We start from the raw sequence: 16892 nt of genomic DNA, 5'->3' as shown, positions 1-16892 counted from the left end.
ATGGAAGGAGGCTGCCCCGCCCACATCTGGCCAGTGGCTTCGAGATGTAATGTCCTGCCTAAAATTGGAGATACTGCACTGTCTGCCAATGGTTCAGAGAAAAAAATTGTAAGACCTAGGGACCCTTTCCGTCTTATTTTCATAACACCCAACAACATCAGCTCTCAATGTGTTCTAAAAGTAAAATCTGATTCCATGGATATTGCTACTTTGCTCATTAAATCCAGACATTGTGCCTTAAAAGTATTTAAAGGGAGGAAAAAAAACGAGGGACAGGGGGATGGGTGGGGGGTAGTAGGGAAGGGCTGTTGTATCATATAGGGTATTAATTTGATCGCCTCAGGGTTATGTTTACTTTTGTTTGTATTGTACACTGATGTGTATTGTGTGGTATTGTGGAATGTGTCTGCCCAACCCAGCATTTTTTCTTTTTGAAAACCTTAATAAAAAACATTTTGAAACAAACACAAAATACCATGCCAACATCTAGGCATTACCTATGTTGATGCAGTGGCGTAATGTAACTAATTACATTTACTCAGGGATTGTGCTTGTGTAGAAATCTGAGGTACTTGTTGGCTACTCTACTTAAATATTTCCATTTTATGCTACAGTATTGATACGTACACTGTACTACATAAATATTGTGCTTCTTACTATTATTTTGACAGTTACACTATAGTTACTTGTTACTCTGCAAATTAAGATTCTACATCAGAGTGCTTTTCCTTATGATACATTAGTACATTTTGCTAATAATATTTATGTTCTTTTATTTAAATGTGCAATGTATAATGCCTGGCCACAAGCTCCAAAGAAATAGGGGGCAGCATTTCACCAGCCCACTACTGGGTCCATTCAATCTACATTAACAGTCATCAGTTACTGAAAAAAATAAAATAAAATAGCTAATATCAGCACAGCAAGAACATGTTAAATTCAACAAAACTGCTGAAACTCTTAGAGCCAGTCAAACTAACACTGGTCTTATAATCTTTGTGTGTAGCTTACGTTGCATCTTTCTTAGCTCAGTTTTAGCTAGATCATCATAGCAAACAAACAGGCACAACAAAACCATATATCAAATTTTAGTTCATTCATTCATTCATTCGTTCATTTTCATTTACATATCCGGGGCTGGGTCTTGAGGGCAGCAGGCCAAGCAAAGAACCCCAGACGTCCTTTTCCCCAGCTAGGCCTTCCAACTCCTCCTGGGGGATCCCGGGGCATTCCCAGGCCAGACGAGATATATAATCTCTCCAGTGTGCTCTGGGTCTGCCCCAGGGCCTCCCACCAGTTGGACGTCAATGTACACCTCTTATAGGAAGCACCCAGGAGGCATCAGATGCCAGAACCTTCTCAACTAGCCCCTTTCGACACGAAGGAGCAGCGGCTCTACTTCGAGCTCCCTCTTGATGTCCAAGCTTCTCACCCTGTCTCCAAGGCTGAGCCCAGCTACCCTTTGGAGAAAACTAATTTTGGCCGCTGGTGTCCGTGATCTCATTCTTTCAGTCACTACCCAACGCTCATGTCCATAAGTGAGGGCTGGGATGTAGATGGACCAGTAAATCAAAAGCTTCACCTTCGGGCTCAGCTCCCTTCACCATGCCGGTCCAGCGCAGTGCCTGCATCACTGCAGACGCTACACCAAACCGCTGATCCATCTCACGTTCCATTTTACCTTCACTCATGAACAAGACCCAGATACACTTGAACTCCTTTGCTTAGGACAGCAACTCCCTCCGAAACCAAAGGGGGCCATTTTTTTATTTTTTGTATTTGGAATATTTTTTGGTGCACTTTTTGTGGTCATTAGTTGCACTTAAAATATGTTTTGCCAATAGCCACTGTTAAATGTTAAATAATGGTCTAACATAAATGTTGTGTGGGCTTAGCTTCAAACCAATGGGTGTTTCAAACAGGACGGGCCAGGGCTAGCTAGCATGCTTATACGTAGACGACTTTGACATAACAGACACTGTTACTTCTTCACATTTTGTTGATGATGGTAGATAATTTTTGGAAAGCTTTAAACCAAAATTCTGCCCATATGGTACACATTGTACTTTTAAGTAACATTTTCTTTGCACAACCTGTACTTGTAATGTATGTTAATATAGGTGTATTACTTTTACTGAAGGATCTGAATTCTTCCTCCACCACAGTGTTGATGTGATTTAACTAAAGCTTGAATGGGCTGTCTCATTCTATGTTATGTTCTATGTTCTATGTTATGGCAACATGCTGCTTTTAAATGTGTTGAATTGTAATCATATCATCTCTGTGTGTTTCTCTGTAGGTGTGTATGTCTTTGGTCTGTTTACAACAGACATATTTGTCAACACAGGTCAGCTGGTCACAGGATGTCTGGCTCCTCACTTCCTGTCTGTTTGCCAGCCCAATTACACAGCCCTCGGCTGTCTGGACACAACGCTTTTTGTCAGCCAATCAGATGCTTGCACTGGTGACCCTGATGACATCATGAGAGCCAGAAAGACTTTCCCCTCCAAAGAGGCTGCGCTGAGTCTGTATACGGCTGTTTACCTGGCAGTGAGTGGCTCTGTTTAATGTAACAGCTGCTGAAGATGTGCAGAGACAGAGACAAGCATAAAAGATCCCCATGCAGTTTATTTTTACCCAACACATTCTCACTCCAACCTCGTCACATATCAATGTTTGGTCATGGACTTTCCATGTCGATATATGATGTGCAAGTCACCCTGGGTGCGTTGGTTGTTGACGTTCTGGGACACTGTGTCAACTTCAGCCTGTTTTATGCATTGTCTGTTTTCAAAATACATATCCATTTTTACAGTAAATGTACAGTTTGCAAACAGTCTCTTTCAAAATAAGTGCACCATGTCAGTAAAACACCACAAATTGACATTTTTTCCCATCAAAAACAAATGCACATGGTTTGGTTTAGCCAACACACACACGTGGTTGGGATTAGGAAAAAAGAACAGGGTTTGACTTTACAATCTTACAGGAAGCAAACGATATAAAAGGATGGCTTTTTTCGTTGGTGTTTGACAGGGAAGTCTCTGACCAAGCGCTGGTATTCAGTGACTTTAGAGTGAGACCAGGTTGCTTTACCACTGAGTATAAATCTTATTGTATCTCACCATATAACACTGGTTCTGAATAGTGTCACAGAAATAAAGTAACCATCCTTTTCAGATGTACGTCATGTCCTGTGTCGGTTCCAGAGGAGGCCGTCTGACTGGACCCCTCGTCAGCCTCTCATTGGTCAGTCTGGCTGTGCTAACAGGCATCAACAGAGTGGCCGAGTACCGAAACCACTGGAGTGATGTCATTGCAGGACAAGCCATTGGGGGAGCTATTGCTGTATTTCTGGTCAGTTCATTACTACTGACCATTTCAAGATAAAACCACCAGAGCAGACTCAATAAATACTTCTGTCAGACAAACAATTAAATAGTTATTACTCACCTATGATGCATTATCATAATCCACTGATCCATATTATTCAGACAGAATCACAGCATACACAGATCCCATTTCAGTTTTCACACTGACAAAGGTCCAGATGATCTAAATCTAGTGAAATATTAAGTCCACTCCAAACACATTATTACAACCATAGATATACACAAACTGCTGTTGCATCAGTTTTAAACACCCATATTTCTCCACATATTATCAATAATTTCTCTGTCCTTCATGTAAACAAACTGACTGGACTATCTCAAAGTGGAGGTGAGCTACTGACCTTTCCACTGACACCTCATTTGAGCCAATAGGAGCTTCCAGTGCTGTTGTATGGCCTTACTGGCCAAATGAGGCCTAAGCTGAAGACACACATTTCCTGTAGTTTAGAGCCATTGATTGGCCAACCTCACCCGGGGCTTATGGGTCTTGTAGTCAATAACAAATGAAGCTCCACAGCAGATGTGAACTCCTTACAGGCAGCACACATGTACAGAAATGGCAAACAAATGGCTCCTCTGATGTCTTACAGGGAAAAAAAACAGTCTTTCTTATCAAATTAGGTTTTCTGGAATTGTGTTTATATTGAGTAAGGTCCTAAATAGACTTTTCTGTCTGTGCTGATTAGTTTTTTCACATTTATATTGTTTTACCCTCTTTAAAAAAAAAATAAATAAAAAAATAATGAGGCTTCATGTTCTCTATCGTTCTAGGCTTCCCCTCCACCCAGAGATATATTGTATATATCTCTTTTGGAGACCTGAACCCTTGGGTCACGTGACGTGGATAATTTCTTTAAGACAATCCACCTGTGGTCGTGGCTGACAGCCTATATAAAGCCCTGTCAACCACACCTCCAGTGATTTTTCTGATTCCATTTGGAGCAGTGTGGTGTGTGTCGCTGTGCTTCTTTGAGACAATTCTATCTTCTGTCTTTCTACAAAAAGAAAACTTTCGTTTAGCAATGCTAACAAATACACAGTCCGTGCCGCTTACCTCACGGGGTTTGAGAGAGGGTGATTGCCTCTCACGGTGGCTGTGTTGCCGTCCTTGCTGTCGCACTCTTGGTGTTGGCATATTGTCTCTGTGGAGAGGCTTCCGTGCCAGATAACACCAGGGTCTTTATCCCGGTCCCATTTGGCCGAGGGGAGAAGGATCCGTGAGTTTGTTGATAGTGTTGAGCGTGTTGTCCCTGTGCGGGGATTTTCTTCATGTTACCGACACAGAACTCTCTTCTTTGTTCGCTGGGGCATTGAGAAGGAGTTTGTGGGTTATTAAAGTTGCTGCCTGTCCCTTTGTTTGTACATTGCACCATTCATACACAATACATTCCACAATCCCACAGTTTTACCGGTAAAAGTTTGGCAGGAGGCGTGCAGGGAGAGCCAGTTTCCGCGTGGTGATCCCGCGAGGGTGGGGTTATCGTGAGATTTGGAGAAATGGAGTCAATAAGCCATTTTTGTGTGGTGTGTGGCGTTCAATTGCCCACTGAGGATGGGCATGATGTGTGTGTGCATTGTTTGGGGGAGGAACATGCTGCGGCAGTCGACAATCCATCCTTCTGTATGGATTGTTCTATTTTGCCAGCACAATCCTTAGAGGCTCGGCTTTGTGTGTTTAGGGTGAAGCGTAGGTGGGGGCGAAGAGAGTTTACACCATCCATAGTGCCCCAGCAGTCTAAGTGCCTCAAGATGGGGGATTTTGGAGGCAGCTCCTTTGTAGATTCCCGCCCTAAGTCCCCTCCCAGGTCCTTCTTGCCTGGTGACACGATCAGAATCAGAAGGCCCGAAGCTGATGACCAGGAGGATGTGGAGGAGGAAGTTGATGTGTTAGGGTTATTGGATGATGCAGATGCTGAGGGGATGATTGAGGAGAGTGAGACCAAAGAAAGTAAGCACTAGCAATTCAGAAGCTTGATTGAGAGGGCTTCTCAGGCTCTTGGGCTCGGACCAGTATTAGGTCAAGCTCCTCCCCCCTCACGCTTTGATGAGGATGATGATCTCCCTGATACGGAGATGCCTTTTGCAGTGCCTCTCCTGCCTTTAAAGTATTCGCACCCTCGTCCTGGTGTGAGTTACAGAGACATTTTAAAATGGATTACCTGCCAAGTATGGAACATTTTAAAAGTAGGATTAAGGACTATTTGAGTACTGAATGTACATGTCCTGTTACTGAGCGCTTCTGGTGATTATACTGTCTCGAATGAATTGCCAGCTGTTTTGTAACTGTTTGTTTCATGTTGTCTGTTTTAACCTGCTGTGTTTTTAGGGGAACTATTATGCTGTTGTTTTGGCCAGGACTCCCTTGCAAAAGAGATTCTGAATCTCAATGGGACTATTTCCTGGTAATTCAAAGGTTAAATATAAAAAAAGATGTGGAACACCTGATGCACAAGGCATTTGAGAATCCCACGGCTAAGCTCTCCTTTACTGCTACCACCAGACGGATGTCTGCCATGCAGGATAAGGAGAAGGTGGGCTGTGGTTCTTTGCCTCAGCTAGACCAGTCGGTTTCAGCCCTCTTATTTCTGGCCAGCTCTGTGTTAGGGCTAGCTACTCCGTCAGGGGACTGCAAAATGCTGGATGCCTCACTGGCTAGACTGCACAGGTCTATGGAAGTTCAGACTCAACTGGTGAATACCGGGTCCGTCTTAGTGCTGTACCAGCGGAAGTTGGTACATCAGCTGAGCACTGGGGCTGATGCCCGTCCTATTTCTGAGATACAGCTCGTTTCATCTATGTTGTCATCACTGATTAAAGAGCAAACACTGACTGCCAGGAAGGTCATGTCATCATTCTGGGTTACCAGGCACCAGCTGTATTTGTCCAGATCTAAGTTGCAGTCAGAGGACAAGTCGTACCAACAGCCATGTTTGGGCCTGGTGCCACTACTCTTTTGCAACGGGCACAGGAGGCCCACTGTTGTGCTAAGGAGGTCTCTAGTGCACTGACCCCCAAGGCCAAGCCCAGGTGGTCTGGTCAGGCTGGGGATAAGAGGATTCAGGGCCCCACATAGGCACTTGGATCAGGCTGGGGGCCTGGTGACCTGAGGGCTACCCTGGATGCTTGCCACGGTCGCGCCGGTGCAGCCAGAGAAGCTGCCAGAGGCAAAGTGGGCAGAGCCTTCATCTTCTTCCTGACACCAGATCACATCCAGCCTGCCTCCAGCAAACTCAGGCTTGAGTGGCAGCCTGGGAGTCAATGAATGCGAGCCCCTGGGTGGTTTCAACCATGACCCAGGGGTATCGTATTCAGTTTGCTCAGCGTCTCCCAACCTCAGTGACACCTACAGTGTTCACGGTGGTGGACGCAGAACGAAAAGCAGTTCTCCAGACCGAGATTTGTACTCTGTTGGGAAAAAGGGCCATCAGGGAAGTACCTCACGGCAACAGGCAGGCTGGGTTTTACTCGCTATTTTCTCATCCCCAAGAGGGATGGGAAATTGCGACCCATTTTAGATCTCAGGGGTCTGAACTGGCATCTCAGGTGGCTGCCTTGCAAAATGTTGACGATTCCCTGGGTGAGACAGTCCATCAACAAAGGGGACTGGTTCACAAGAGTAGATCTGAAGGATACTTACTTTCAGATTCCAATCTGGAACAGGCATTGGCGTTTTCTCCGCTTCGTGTTCAACGGCAAGGAATACGAGTTCCAAGTCCTGCCGCTTGGTATCTCTCTGGCTCCGCGCACCTTCACAAGGTGCATGGAGGCGGTTCTTGTGCCTCTACGGCAGAAGGGGATACGAATATTGAATTATTTAGACGATTGGCTCCTGTGTGCACATTCGGAGGCTCAGTGCTGGGCGCATCTGACTCTCCTCCTAGACCACATTTAGCACCTTGGCCTGCATCTCAACCTAGAGAAGAGCAGGCTGGAGCCATCTCAAGAGACACAGTTCCTGGACCTAGTTATAGATTCCCACGCTGGTCTACTTTCTCTGACAGAGGAGAGGCAGCTGTCTCTCAGGTCCAGTCTCTCTCTATTCAGGCTGGGGGCCGGGGTCACATGGAGGCTGTGTCTCTGCCTTCTGAGCCTGATGGCGTTCTCAGTCCAAGCAGTCCCTTTGGCTCTCCTACACATGCGGCCAGTGCAGAGGTGCATCCTGGGTCTGGGTTTGGGTCCCAAGAGTCGCCTGGATACCACGGTGCTTGTAACCAGGTGGTTGCGGGTGGCTCTCCATTGGTGGGAGGACAGCAGGAATTTCTCCAAGGGCAGTCTGCTGGGTCCAGAGACAATCCTCCCCTCAGAGCAGACGCTCTGGCTCACCCATGGCCAAGCGTCCTGTTGTACGCCTTTCGCCCCTTTGTCCTTCTTCCGCCCCTCCTTGGGAGGGTACGGAAGGAAGGAATGAGGCTGATTCTGGTGGCCCCATATTGGCCACACATGACCTGGTTCATGGACATCCCACCGTTGCTGGACGGGACTCACTGGGAGCTCCCAATACGTCGGGACCTGCTGTCCCAGGCTCGCGGGACTCTGGTTCATCCCGTTCCCCAGGGGCTCAGGTTGTGTGCATGGCTCCTGAGGGGTCTGAATTGTTAGTTACGGGGTTATCTCCTTCAGTGGTCTGTACACTGCAGGAGGCTCATGCACCATCTACAAGATCGCTCTACACATACAGGTGGAGGGCCTTAGCAGCCTGGTGTGGGGGGCACCATGTTGACCCAGTAACTTGCTCAGCCCCGACTATCCTGCAGTTCCTTCAGTGTCTTTTGGATGCCGGGAAGTCGCTTTCAACTCTAAGGGGTATGGTGGCGGCGATTAAGGCAGCTTGGATGGGACACTACCAGTTGCCTGAAGAGGCAGGCAAACTGGTTTCCCAGTTCCTTAAGGGTGCTAGGCCACATGCTGGTCTGTGTTCCAGGCCGTCTCTCCCACCCTGGGATTTGGAGCTGGTCTTAAGGGCTCTTGAGGTACCTCCGTTTGATCCTTTGGAGTCAGTGGACCTAAAATGGTTGTCCTTTAAGTTTGCTCTTTTATTGGTGCTGGCAACAGCCAAGAGGGTGGGGGAGCTCCATGCTCTCTCTGTACATGAGCATCTGTGCAGGTTCATGCCAGAGGGGGCAGGGGTGGTCCTACGTCCAAACCCTGCTTTGCTTCCTAAGGTTCTGTCTCCTTCTCAGCCGAACCAAGACATGGTGGTACGGTCTCTCCTCTCCAACTCAGCAGAGGAAGGTGATCGTAGGCACTCACTTGTGTGCCCAGTTAGGGCACTCAGGGTGTATTTGCAACGGACACGGTGCCATAGGCAGACAGATCAGCTGTTTGTCTGTTTTAGGCCAGACCTCCGGGGTCAGCCGCTGTCCAAGGCCTGTCTTTTTCACTGGATTATGGGAACTATCCAGCAGGCATATGTAGGGGCAGGGGTGACCTTCCCATCTGGGATGCAGGCACATTCAACCCGGGGCATGGCTACTTCTTGGGCGTCATGGCGCAGTGCGTCTCTCGATGAGATTTGCACAGCAGCTACCTGGTCTGCCCCATCCACATTTGCAAGATTCTACCAGTTCAGTGTGGCTGCAGGCACATCGTTCGGTGAGCGAGTTCTTGGCTTGGCCGAGCAGTAGTGAAATATGGTTTCCCTGTCATGCCAGCCTGTGTGGCTCACCTGAGTGGCCTCTCCACCCCTTTAATCATGCATCTTGCATCTTGCGGAGCTGGCTAGCCTGGGGTGTGTATATAGTGTACATTTGTATATAGTTCATTGGGCACAGAGTGTATTTTGTAGAGCACTTTGGTGGCGGGGACGTATCATTTGAAGTTGATGCTGTAACCCTAGTTCTCTGAGTGAAGAGGCTTCCCCTCCACCTCGAGGGCGCTCTGGGATTCGTTCCATCATATCTAGATCACTGGGGGCGTGGTTGACAGGGGTTTATATAGGCTGTCAGCCACGACCACAGGTGGATTGTCTTAAAGAAATTATCCACGTCACCTGACCCAAGGGTTCAAGTCTCCAATAGAGATATATACAAATCTCTGGGTGGAGGGGAAGCCTCTTCACTCAGAGAACCAGGGTTACACATGTAACCTCACGGTATGGCCCTATTGTGTTTTCCAGCTAATACTTCCCAGTTCCGGTCATTTGCAGCTTTTTTCAAGAAAACATTCAGATTTGAAAAAAACAACAACTTTTATGTTAGTGTGTTGAAACTTCTATAAGTCAATACAGAAGCACTTACAGTGATTCTTACTGTTGAGGAAAAACCTCTGAGTGTTACCTTTCAAATTAGACCATGCATGTATATGCACTAACAATGGAACAAAAAAAGCTTTCAATTTACTATAGGAATGACTTGGACAGGCATTTTAGGTGAATTTAGGTGAATTTACACTACATCAGAGATGGGGGACTCGAGTCACATGACTTGACTCAAGTCAGACTCGAGTCACAAATATGATGACTTGAGACTTGCTTGACTAACGTTGATAAAAGACTCGACTTGACTTTGACTTTGTATTCATGACTTGAGACTTGACTTTGACTTGAGACAGATGACTTGAAAGGACTTGGCTTTAATTCAATATTAAAGGCACGCTAAGCATCGTTGGGTGTCACTTCTGTTTACGTTCAACAATGTTATCAAACACAATGGAGCTAGCTTACCAAATATTTTTCCTTGAGCTTTTTGAAGTGACTGGTGGAAAATGCATGACTCTTCACCATGAATTAGATTTTTAAAATTTAGCTGAGTTCATCTGATGAACATTAAATGTGTTATTTAAAATTTTCACTGCGCTCCTAAATTTCTTTCTGTGCTCCTAAATTTTTTCACTAGGAGCACATGTGCTCCTAGTGAAAAAGGTTAGCATAGAGCCCTGTTTGAACTCTGTTTTTAGCCTCATTGTAGCCTGTAGCTCTAACTACCTCTCTGGGCATCGCGTTCACGTGTGCGTGCTTGCGCGAGACTGTGAGACATGGGAATCGCGTTCATGTGTGTGCGCTTGCTTTCACTGGTCTCTCGCTGGCTGGTTGGTACATCATGGACCCAAATGTTTTTATTGCCATTTGCGGAGCCTTGGCTGCCTACAGATACCAGACTTTTTCACAGCATATTCAGAGGACATGTAGCTAGCGGATTGTGAGGAGATGTTTGCTGTATGTAACATATGACTTGACTTGTGACTTGCTTGACCTGAGCAATGACTCGACTTGACTTGCTTGACTTATAGGAGGGACTTGACTTGACTCACCACAACTAACTTGGGACTTGCTTGAGACTTGAAGGTAAAGACTTGAGACTTGCTTGTGACTTGCACATGTGTGACTTTCCCCCATGTCTGCACTACATGTACTGTAAACATTTCCTCATATAAAGGGAAAAGGCAGGGAGAGTTTAAAAGAAGTTGGAGTCAGAGTATAAATTTACAAAAGGGTTAATCATTTTAGAAATCAGTAAATCCATTAATAAAATCAACGAAACGGTCAACGCAAATGAAATCAAGTTTTTCTTTTGCAATAAACAAAGGCTGATTGTCCTGCTCCTCACATCCTGCCACTTCTTTGAACTCTGATGATAATATTGATTTAAAATGATATAATGAATGACTTTGCCTCACAAAGGAATCCCAGAGCTTCTTTCCAGAGAGTCAGACCACCACTCTGCCACTCTTCATTATTAAGTCACTTAACCAAATATATTTAGGCACTTTTCTTAATAGAAAACTGGTCTAATGGACAAAAATGCTGCAGGACACACATACACAATGCACACAAGTTGTTGCTTGAATGAACTTGAATTCCTTTTTTGTGTCACAAGTCAAGCACGACAGTCTTGTCGGGTAAAAAAGCTGGGTCACAGAGACAATGTCATCAAAAATGACGAAGCTTTGTCTCAATACCTCAGTAGCACAGGTTACCTAATACAGGTCTCTGTATTAGGCTTACTCTTTTGTCGTATGTCTGTTTTTGTCTACATATGTTCCTTGTGATTTACAAATGACTTATTTTGGTCATGCAAATAGTTGTCTTATCTGGAAGGAATTGTGTGAAATGATTAAGATGGCTGTATGTAACTGTAACCAATGTCTCTTCCTCTCTCTGTCTTTCCAGGTGATGTTTGTGGTTCAGTATTTTAAAAAGAGACCTGTGATTTCTCAGAGTCCCTCAGACACAGGCACAGCAGACACTGATGAGGCTTCTCCCCAAAGAAATCACAGCATGGAAGCCAGTGACAAATACATTGTTACAAAGGTAACACTTTTATACACGGAAAGGTTTGTTTTCAGTGCACAACATACCATTCTGTAGATGAAAACCAGTATGTCCATATGTACTGTTTTAATGACATGACATCAGTTGATAGTAGACACATATCAAAAGTTTAACCACTGTAGTAAAGGGAGTGTCACTTGTCACAGTGTCTTGACAATTATGAAGGAGTCTAACAATACAGAAATGTTCACAATACTCAGAGCACCATTAAAACTTTCAACAGTTTTCAGGACAACTCAAATAATGAAGATCTCAATAATATGTAGCAATTTACAAGTTCTCTTTGAATTTTTAATTTAAATGTGTTTGCTGTTCTTCTCCAACAGAGTCCAGGATCCTTCACAGAAGTCACATGACTATGAACCCCCCCCACTGCATGACCAGGGGGAAATGGAAGTCACCTGTTCTACGTCACATTAGGACCTTCATATTCAAAGACCTTATTCTCTTTAAGATCCTTTTTGCAGCATTTGGAAATAATCAGTTATTACCACCTTAATCTTGACTAATGAGTGTAAATGTGGCAAACAAATGGTCACTACATGCATCTGCTTTTGTCTTGCATGATGCCAAATCAGTTTTGCTGGATATCTGCTTTATCCTCAGCTTCTTGTGCGCAGCAGGAAGTGGGTGCTTTTCTTCCACAATGAAATCTGGCAGGCGCAGTTCAAAAAGAAAGGGAAAAAAAGCACAAATGTGTTATTAATTTTGGCAATACCATTGGTGTCAGACAAAAGCTGCTGTCACTTTAAACATAGTCTGATTTGTTTACTTTAATTATACCAAAGCCTATGATGCTACACTGTAAATAATGGTAGGCTACATGTACAAACAAGTTCTTCATGTCTTCATGTCTATGGAGATATGCAAAGTCTTGGGCTGTTGTAAAACTGCGCGTACTTGGGGCAACAAAAAAGTTTGTCTTGGGTGCATCGATACAATAAACAAACTAGAAAGGATGGCAGAAGAGGTATCCACACAGCAATGTTACTGCGCTAGAAAGCCACAAAAAGGTCCACAGGCTGATATCAGTGCAAAAATAGTCTATTTATTTAAGATATCTGTGCACAAAAAGGTGCACAGTGAAAAAATATTAAATTAAAAACAGCAGCAAATGTTTAGGTCCTCATACACTATAGCACTGATGATAGTCCTTTTTGTGGCTTTCTAGCCCAGTTACATTGGTGTGCGGGTATCTCCTCTGCCATCCATTCATGTCTAATATGACATTACATAAAACAGTGGACCATGAATTCATAATATATATCATAGAATATTAGTAGTAATCCATAGGTTTTAGGGTGTGTAAAGGGAAAATTGAGTGAAATCATGTCGGTCACTTTGTGTTGGTTGCATCTGTGTTTAATGGTAGTTTGATTGCATAACTTCCAGTTTTGTTGGTTTTGTATATCTCTGTTTAGTAATGTATTTGCATGTTTTAGTTCTTTTTTGTTTGTTTACCGTTCTAATAAAGTCTGCTGTATATCCAAACGTTCCAGAATTTTAAATAAAAAAATCTCAGACACTGCTAATCAAAATGATGATAAGACCTGGTCTCATAAGCCAGTATGATGTGTTCTGGGGCAGTAGGTATTTACTTATTTTAGTCAATAAAAAATTATAGCTTCATATACTGTAGCTGTTGATATGAATGCATATTTGTCTCTTCTGATAAGTGTACAAATGTAAATATACTATGGATTTAGTTTCGCCATGAAGTAGGAACTTAAATCAAGTTGCCATGAAGCTGTCACAAGTGATTTCTCAGACTGATGCTGAAACTTTTGACATTGTTAGTGCAGTGATGTGATGACTTCTTCAATGCATCATCTGTAGGGATGTTTAGGTGTCTGGGCTTCAGTGGATGGTGAAATGAATGAGAAAGGCCTCAAAACTACAATGTTGATTTTAAGGTTGTACAGTAGCAGAAGTCAAAATCAGTTTTATTGTTATTGTCTGGTTGGGTTGAAACCCCCCCCACCCCCCTGCCTAATTAAATGTAAATCCCATTTTAAGTCAATCTGACTGTGCTGTCTTTGTTCAGATTTACACATTCATCACATAGTATTAGTATTATTATTATTAAATTATTATTATTATTAATATTATTATTATTATTATTATTATTATTAGCTATAACAATGACCTATAATAACTATAAGCCTGATACTGACACAAGAGTCAGCAACTGTTTGTTTTTGGGTGGGTTTAGAGGGCATGTTTTCTTTAAAAATATTACCCAAATTACACCATTTAAAATGGGTAGAAACTGTAAAAACAAAAAATATTGTTGGATTTTTCAAAAATTTCCAATAGTCCTTGGACACATCATGTGTGACGAACTCGTCCATCAGGGAAAAAAAGCATAAAATAGTGATATTTAATCAAAATCACTTTATTGTACATCTCATTTAATATTTGGCTAAAAATAAACCATTTGCACAAACCTACCAGCATGCACAGAATGAAAAACCGAGGCTGTTTTCAACTCCAGGATTTTATCCTCACCTTTAACTTTCAAACATCACAGGGTAAGTTTTAAAAATATAATAACTCATTCATGGTGGAGGGAGGGTAATGTATGTTCCATATTTTAGCTTTAGGGAGAGTCAAAAACAAAAAACAAAACAAAACAAAAAACAAAGTCACACTGCAACCAGCCCCTCCTCTGACAAATAAAGAACAGTCCCATACAGTCACTTTAAGAACACTTGTTGGTGAAGTAGAGGTTTATGTCTCTGGTCTCTTCAGGACTGTAGACCACACCACACAGCATTTTGAGAAGTCAGTCAGGGACTGTCCATAAATGACACAAGACTCCCATCTGCTGCACTCTGACTTCACTGCAGCTGTCTGATGAAATGAATAAAGCCATCAGATAAAATATTATTAACCAATCGCACTTGAGTACTCATACTTGAGGGCTCACTATTAGGCATGTGCCAGTGTAAAAGATTATATCACAATATCACCACCACAACAACTGTTTGATAAATAAAAACATTCAGCAGTGTTTTGACTTAAAGTGCTTTCATAGAGCATGTATTTTTCTAAGTACATTATTTACTGTAAGCCATATTTGAAGATTTGTTTTGGTCATTCCATTAATGAGTTTAGCCAAATACACACTGTGCTCAGAAATAAACATTTTGACCCATTACAAGCCCATAATGACTCATTTCAATTTCAAAACATGCAGTTTTCCTTATGAACATAAGATGTTTCTATTAATGCACGTACCAAAACAATATAGGATAAGACATTTGACCTCACATCCACAAACAAACCAATCAAGTGGGTTATTGCTTTCTGTGGGGTTATGTCACTGTTTTACTATTTGTCTTTGCTTTTGTACTTTTGTGTTTGCTTTTACTGTGTTTTAATATGCTATCAACCTGCCAGGGACTGCAGATTGAAACCCATGATAATAATAATATTATAATAATATTGATATATTTAATATTTGTAACTGCACATGTAAGTGAAGGATTTCGTAGACAACTGTGGACCTGTCATCCGCAGTTACAGACCAGTCAGCAGTTCAGAGTTAAAAAATGTTTTTTTGTCAATGGACTTTTTTTCCCCACCTAACAAATATATGGTAACAGAGAGCTCTTTAACTACGGATGTCACACAGAACTTCAGATAAACAGACGGAGGACTTAAGTAGAATTTCTAGTACCGACAGTGATCTCATTGCGATTGGCTGACTCAACAGCCAACTGTCAATCAGATGTGACAATATACTCTCACGCATAGCCCCGCCCACATCCACCTGCAGCCCTGTGGTCTCCCCGCGGGACAGCCACAACCGCCCAGCACGAGAGAGAAGAGGGCCTCTACTAGGTAAGCTAACTGAACACAGTTTTCTACAGGTTTATCTTTAATAGTATTAATGGGTATTAAGTATTAAGTATTAAGTATGTAAAGCATTAAGTGTTTTCTAGCTGTGTAGATATGTAATAACATGGACCACCGACTATTAAACTAATTTTGTCATTACGGACTTTAGTCTGCCAACATGCAGCAGCATTTTTTTCAAAGCTTCAGATACAGTCAGGTAGCTAGTTAAAATCCGTTCAAAAAGCCTATTCAGAGCATTTATGTTGACAAAGTGATGAGCCTGAGCAACATACAATAAGTGTAGCCTACTGCTCAGCAAAGCAGTTAACTCACTGGATGTTGGAATTACCAAGTTTTAGATAGGAAAAATGTTGTAATCTGATAAACTGACTGACCATTTGAATTGGCCTACAAGAGAGAAAGAGCCACACAGGAAGACAGAGAGAGAGAGGTGGAGATAATTCCTTAATTCTGTTTAAGCTTCAGTTTCTCCTCACTGCTGCTGCTGCTGGTTGTCCCAGTAAGAGTCTGTGTACACTGCATGCTCCAACAAGGCATGGTAGGCTGCACTGACTTAACCCCATGTGTATACACTCTGAAATTCTTATTTGGGAGACATCTGCAGATTTACTCAACACAAACTCAGTTTATTTTGAGTAATACAGTAATATTATATAAATATATTGCAAACACTTAAGCGGTTGCATTGTTCAGTGTAATTGTGCCATAGCATGCAAATTTCATGATATATTATTCAAACTATGCATTTTCCTCATACAGTTTCCAGCGTTTATTAGCTTGACTTGACACCAGTAGGTATATTTGACCACATATGACATTGTCCTGCATTGCTGTTGAGTGAAAGACATCAGATTATGATGATTTCAAACCAGTTAAAGGCATTTGTTAAAGGAATTCATTGTTACTGGGCCTAAAGCTGATTCTGTAAATTGTTTTGCCGAACAAAAAATACTATTAATCTATTTTTTCCTCATTTTCTTCGTTTTAATTCACATTGTTGATTTGGTTCATTACAGTTGGTCCCACCCCCTACTATGTGAGATATTTCTCCGCAGGGGTGTAGGATTACATGTTGAATCCTCAGTAATATAAAACACATGGACAGGACCTATCTGAATACCACTGATGTGGTGGTTTTGTTGCAGTAATTGGTGATAGTTGGCACATTCTGTGGAAGGAGGCTGAATAGAGCACTCTATATTGAATGTTTCAGAGATGCATTAATGTTTCAAAATAATCCCATAAAAGGAAAAAAAAATAACGGTATTTCATTGAATTTAAAATAAGTGTAAGAGTACAGTGATAATATAATGCAGATGACATAAAATAAATGCTTTTTGAACAACTTTAGCAAAAAAACAGTTTGG

At 42.6% G+C, this 16892-nt stretch overlaps 2 protein-coding genes across 3 annotated transcripts in view; both read left to right on the top strand.

The window, feature by feature from the left end:
* Positions 1–13603, top strand: part of LOC117272175 (phospholipid phosphatase-related protein type 5-like) — a 36669-nt gene extending 23066 nt beyond the window's left edge. The window contains exons 3-6 of the mRNA XM_078172879.1: positions 2300–2550; positions 3181–3357; positions 11500–11640; positions 11988–13603. Coding sequence (XP_078029005.1) covers positions 2300–2550; positions 3181–3357; positions 11500–11640; positions 11988–12017 — 599 coding nt within the window. The 3' untranslated portion in view covers positions 12018–13603. The remainder of the gene's footprint in view (positions 1–2299; positions 2551–3180; positions 3358–11499; positions 11641–11987) is intronic.
* A 1856-nt stretch (positions 13604–15459) lies between these two features.
* Positions 15460–16892, top strand: part of palmda (palmdelphin a) — a 28377-nt gene continuing 26944 nt past the window's right edge. For both annotated transcript variants that reach the window (XM_033649798.2, XM_033649797.2), the window contains exon 1: positions 15460–15507. The gene's annotated coding sequence lies outside the window, so the exon portion shown is untranslated. The remainder of the gene's footprint in view (positions 15508–16892) is intronic.

This window comes from Epinephelus lanceolatus, chromosome 12 (assembly GCF_041903045.1).
Source record: "Epinephelus lanceolatus isolate andai-2023 chromosome 12, ASM4190304v1, whole genome shotgun sequence".
Taxonomy (NCBI): domain Eukaryota; kingdom Metazoa; phylum Chordata; class Actinopteri; order Perciformes; family Serranidae; genus Epinephelus; species Epinephelus lanceolatus.
This window is presented reverse-complemented; position numbering and strand designations above follow the sequence as displayed.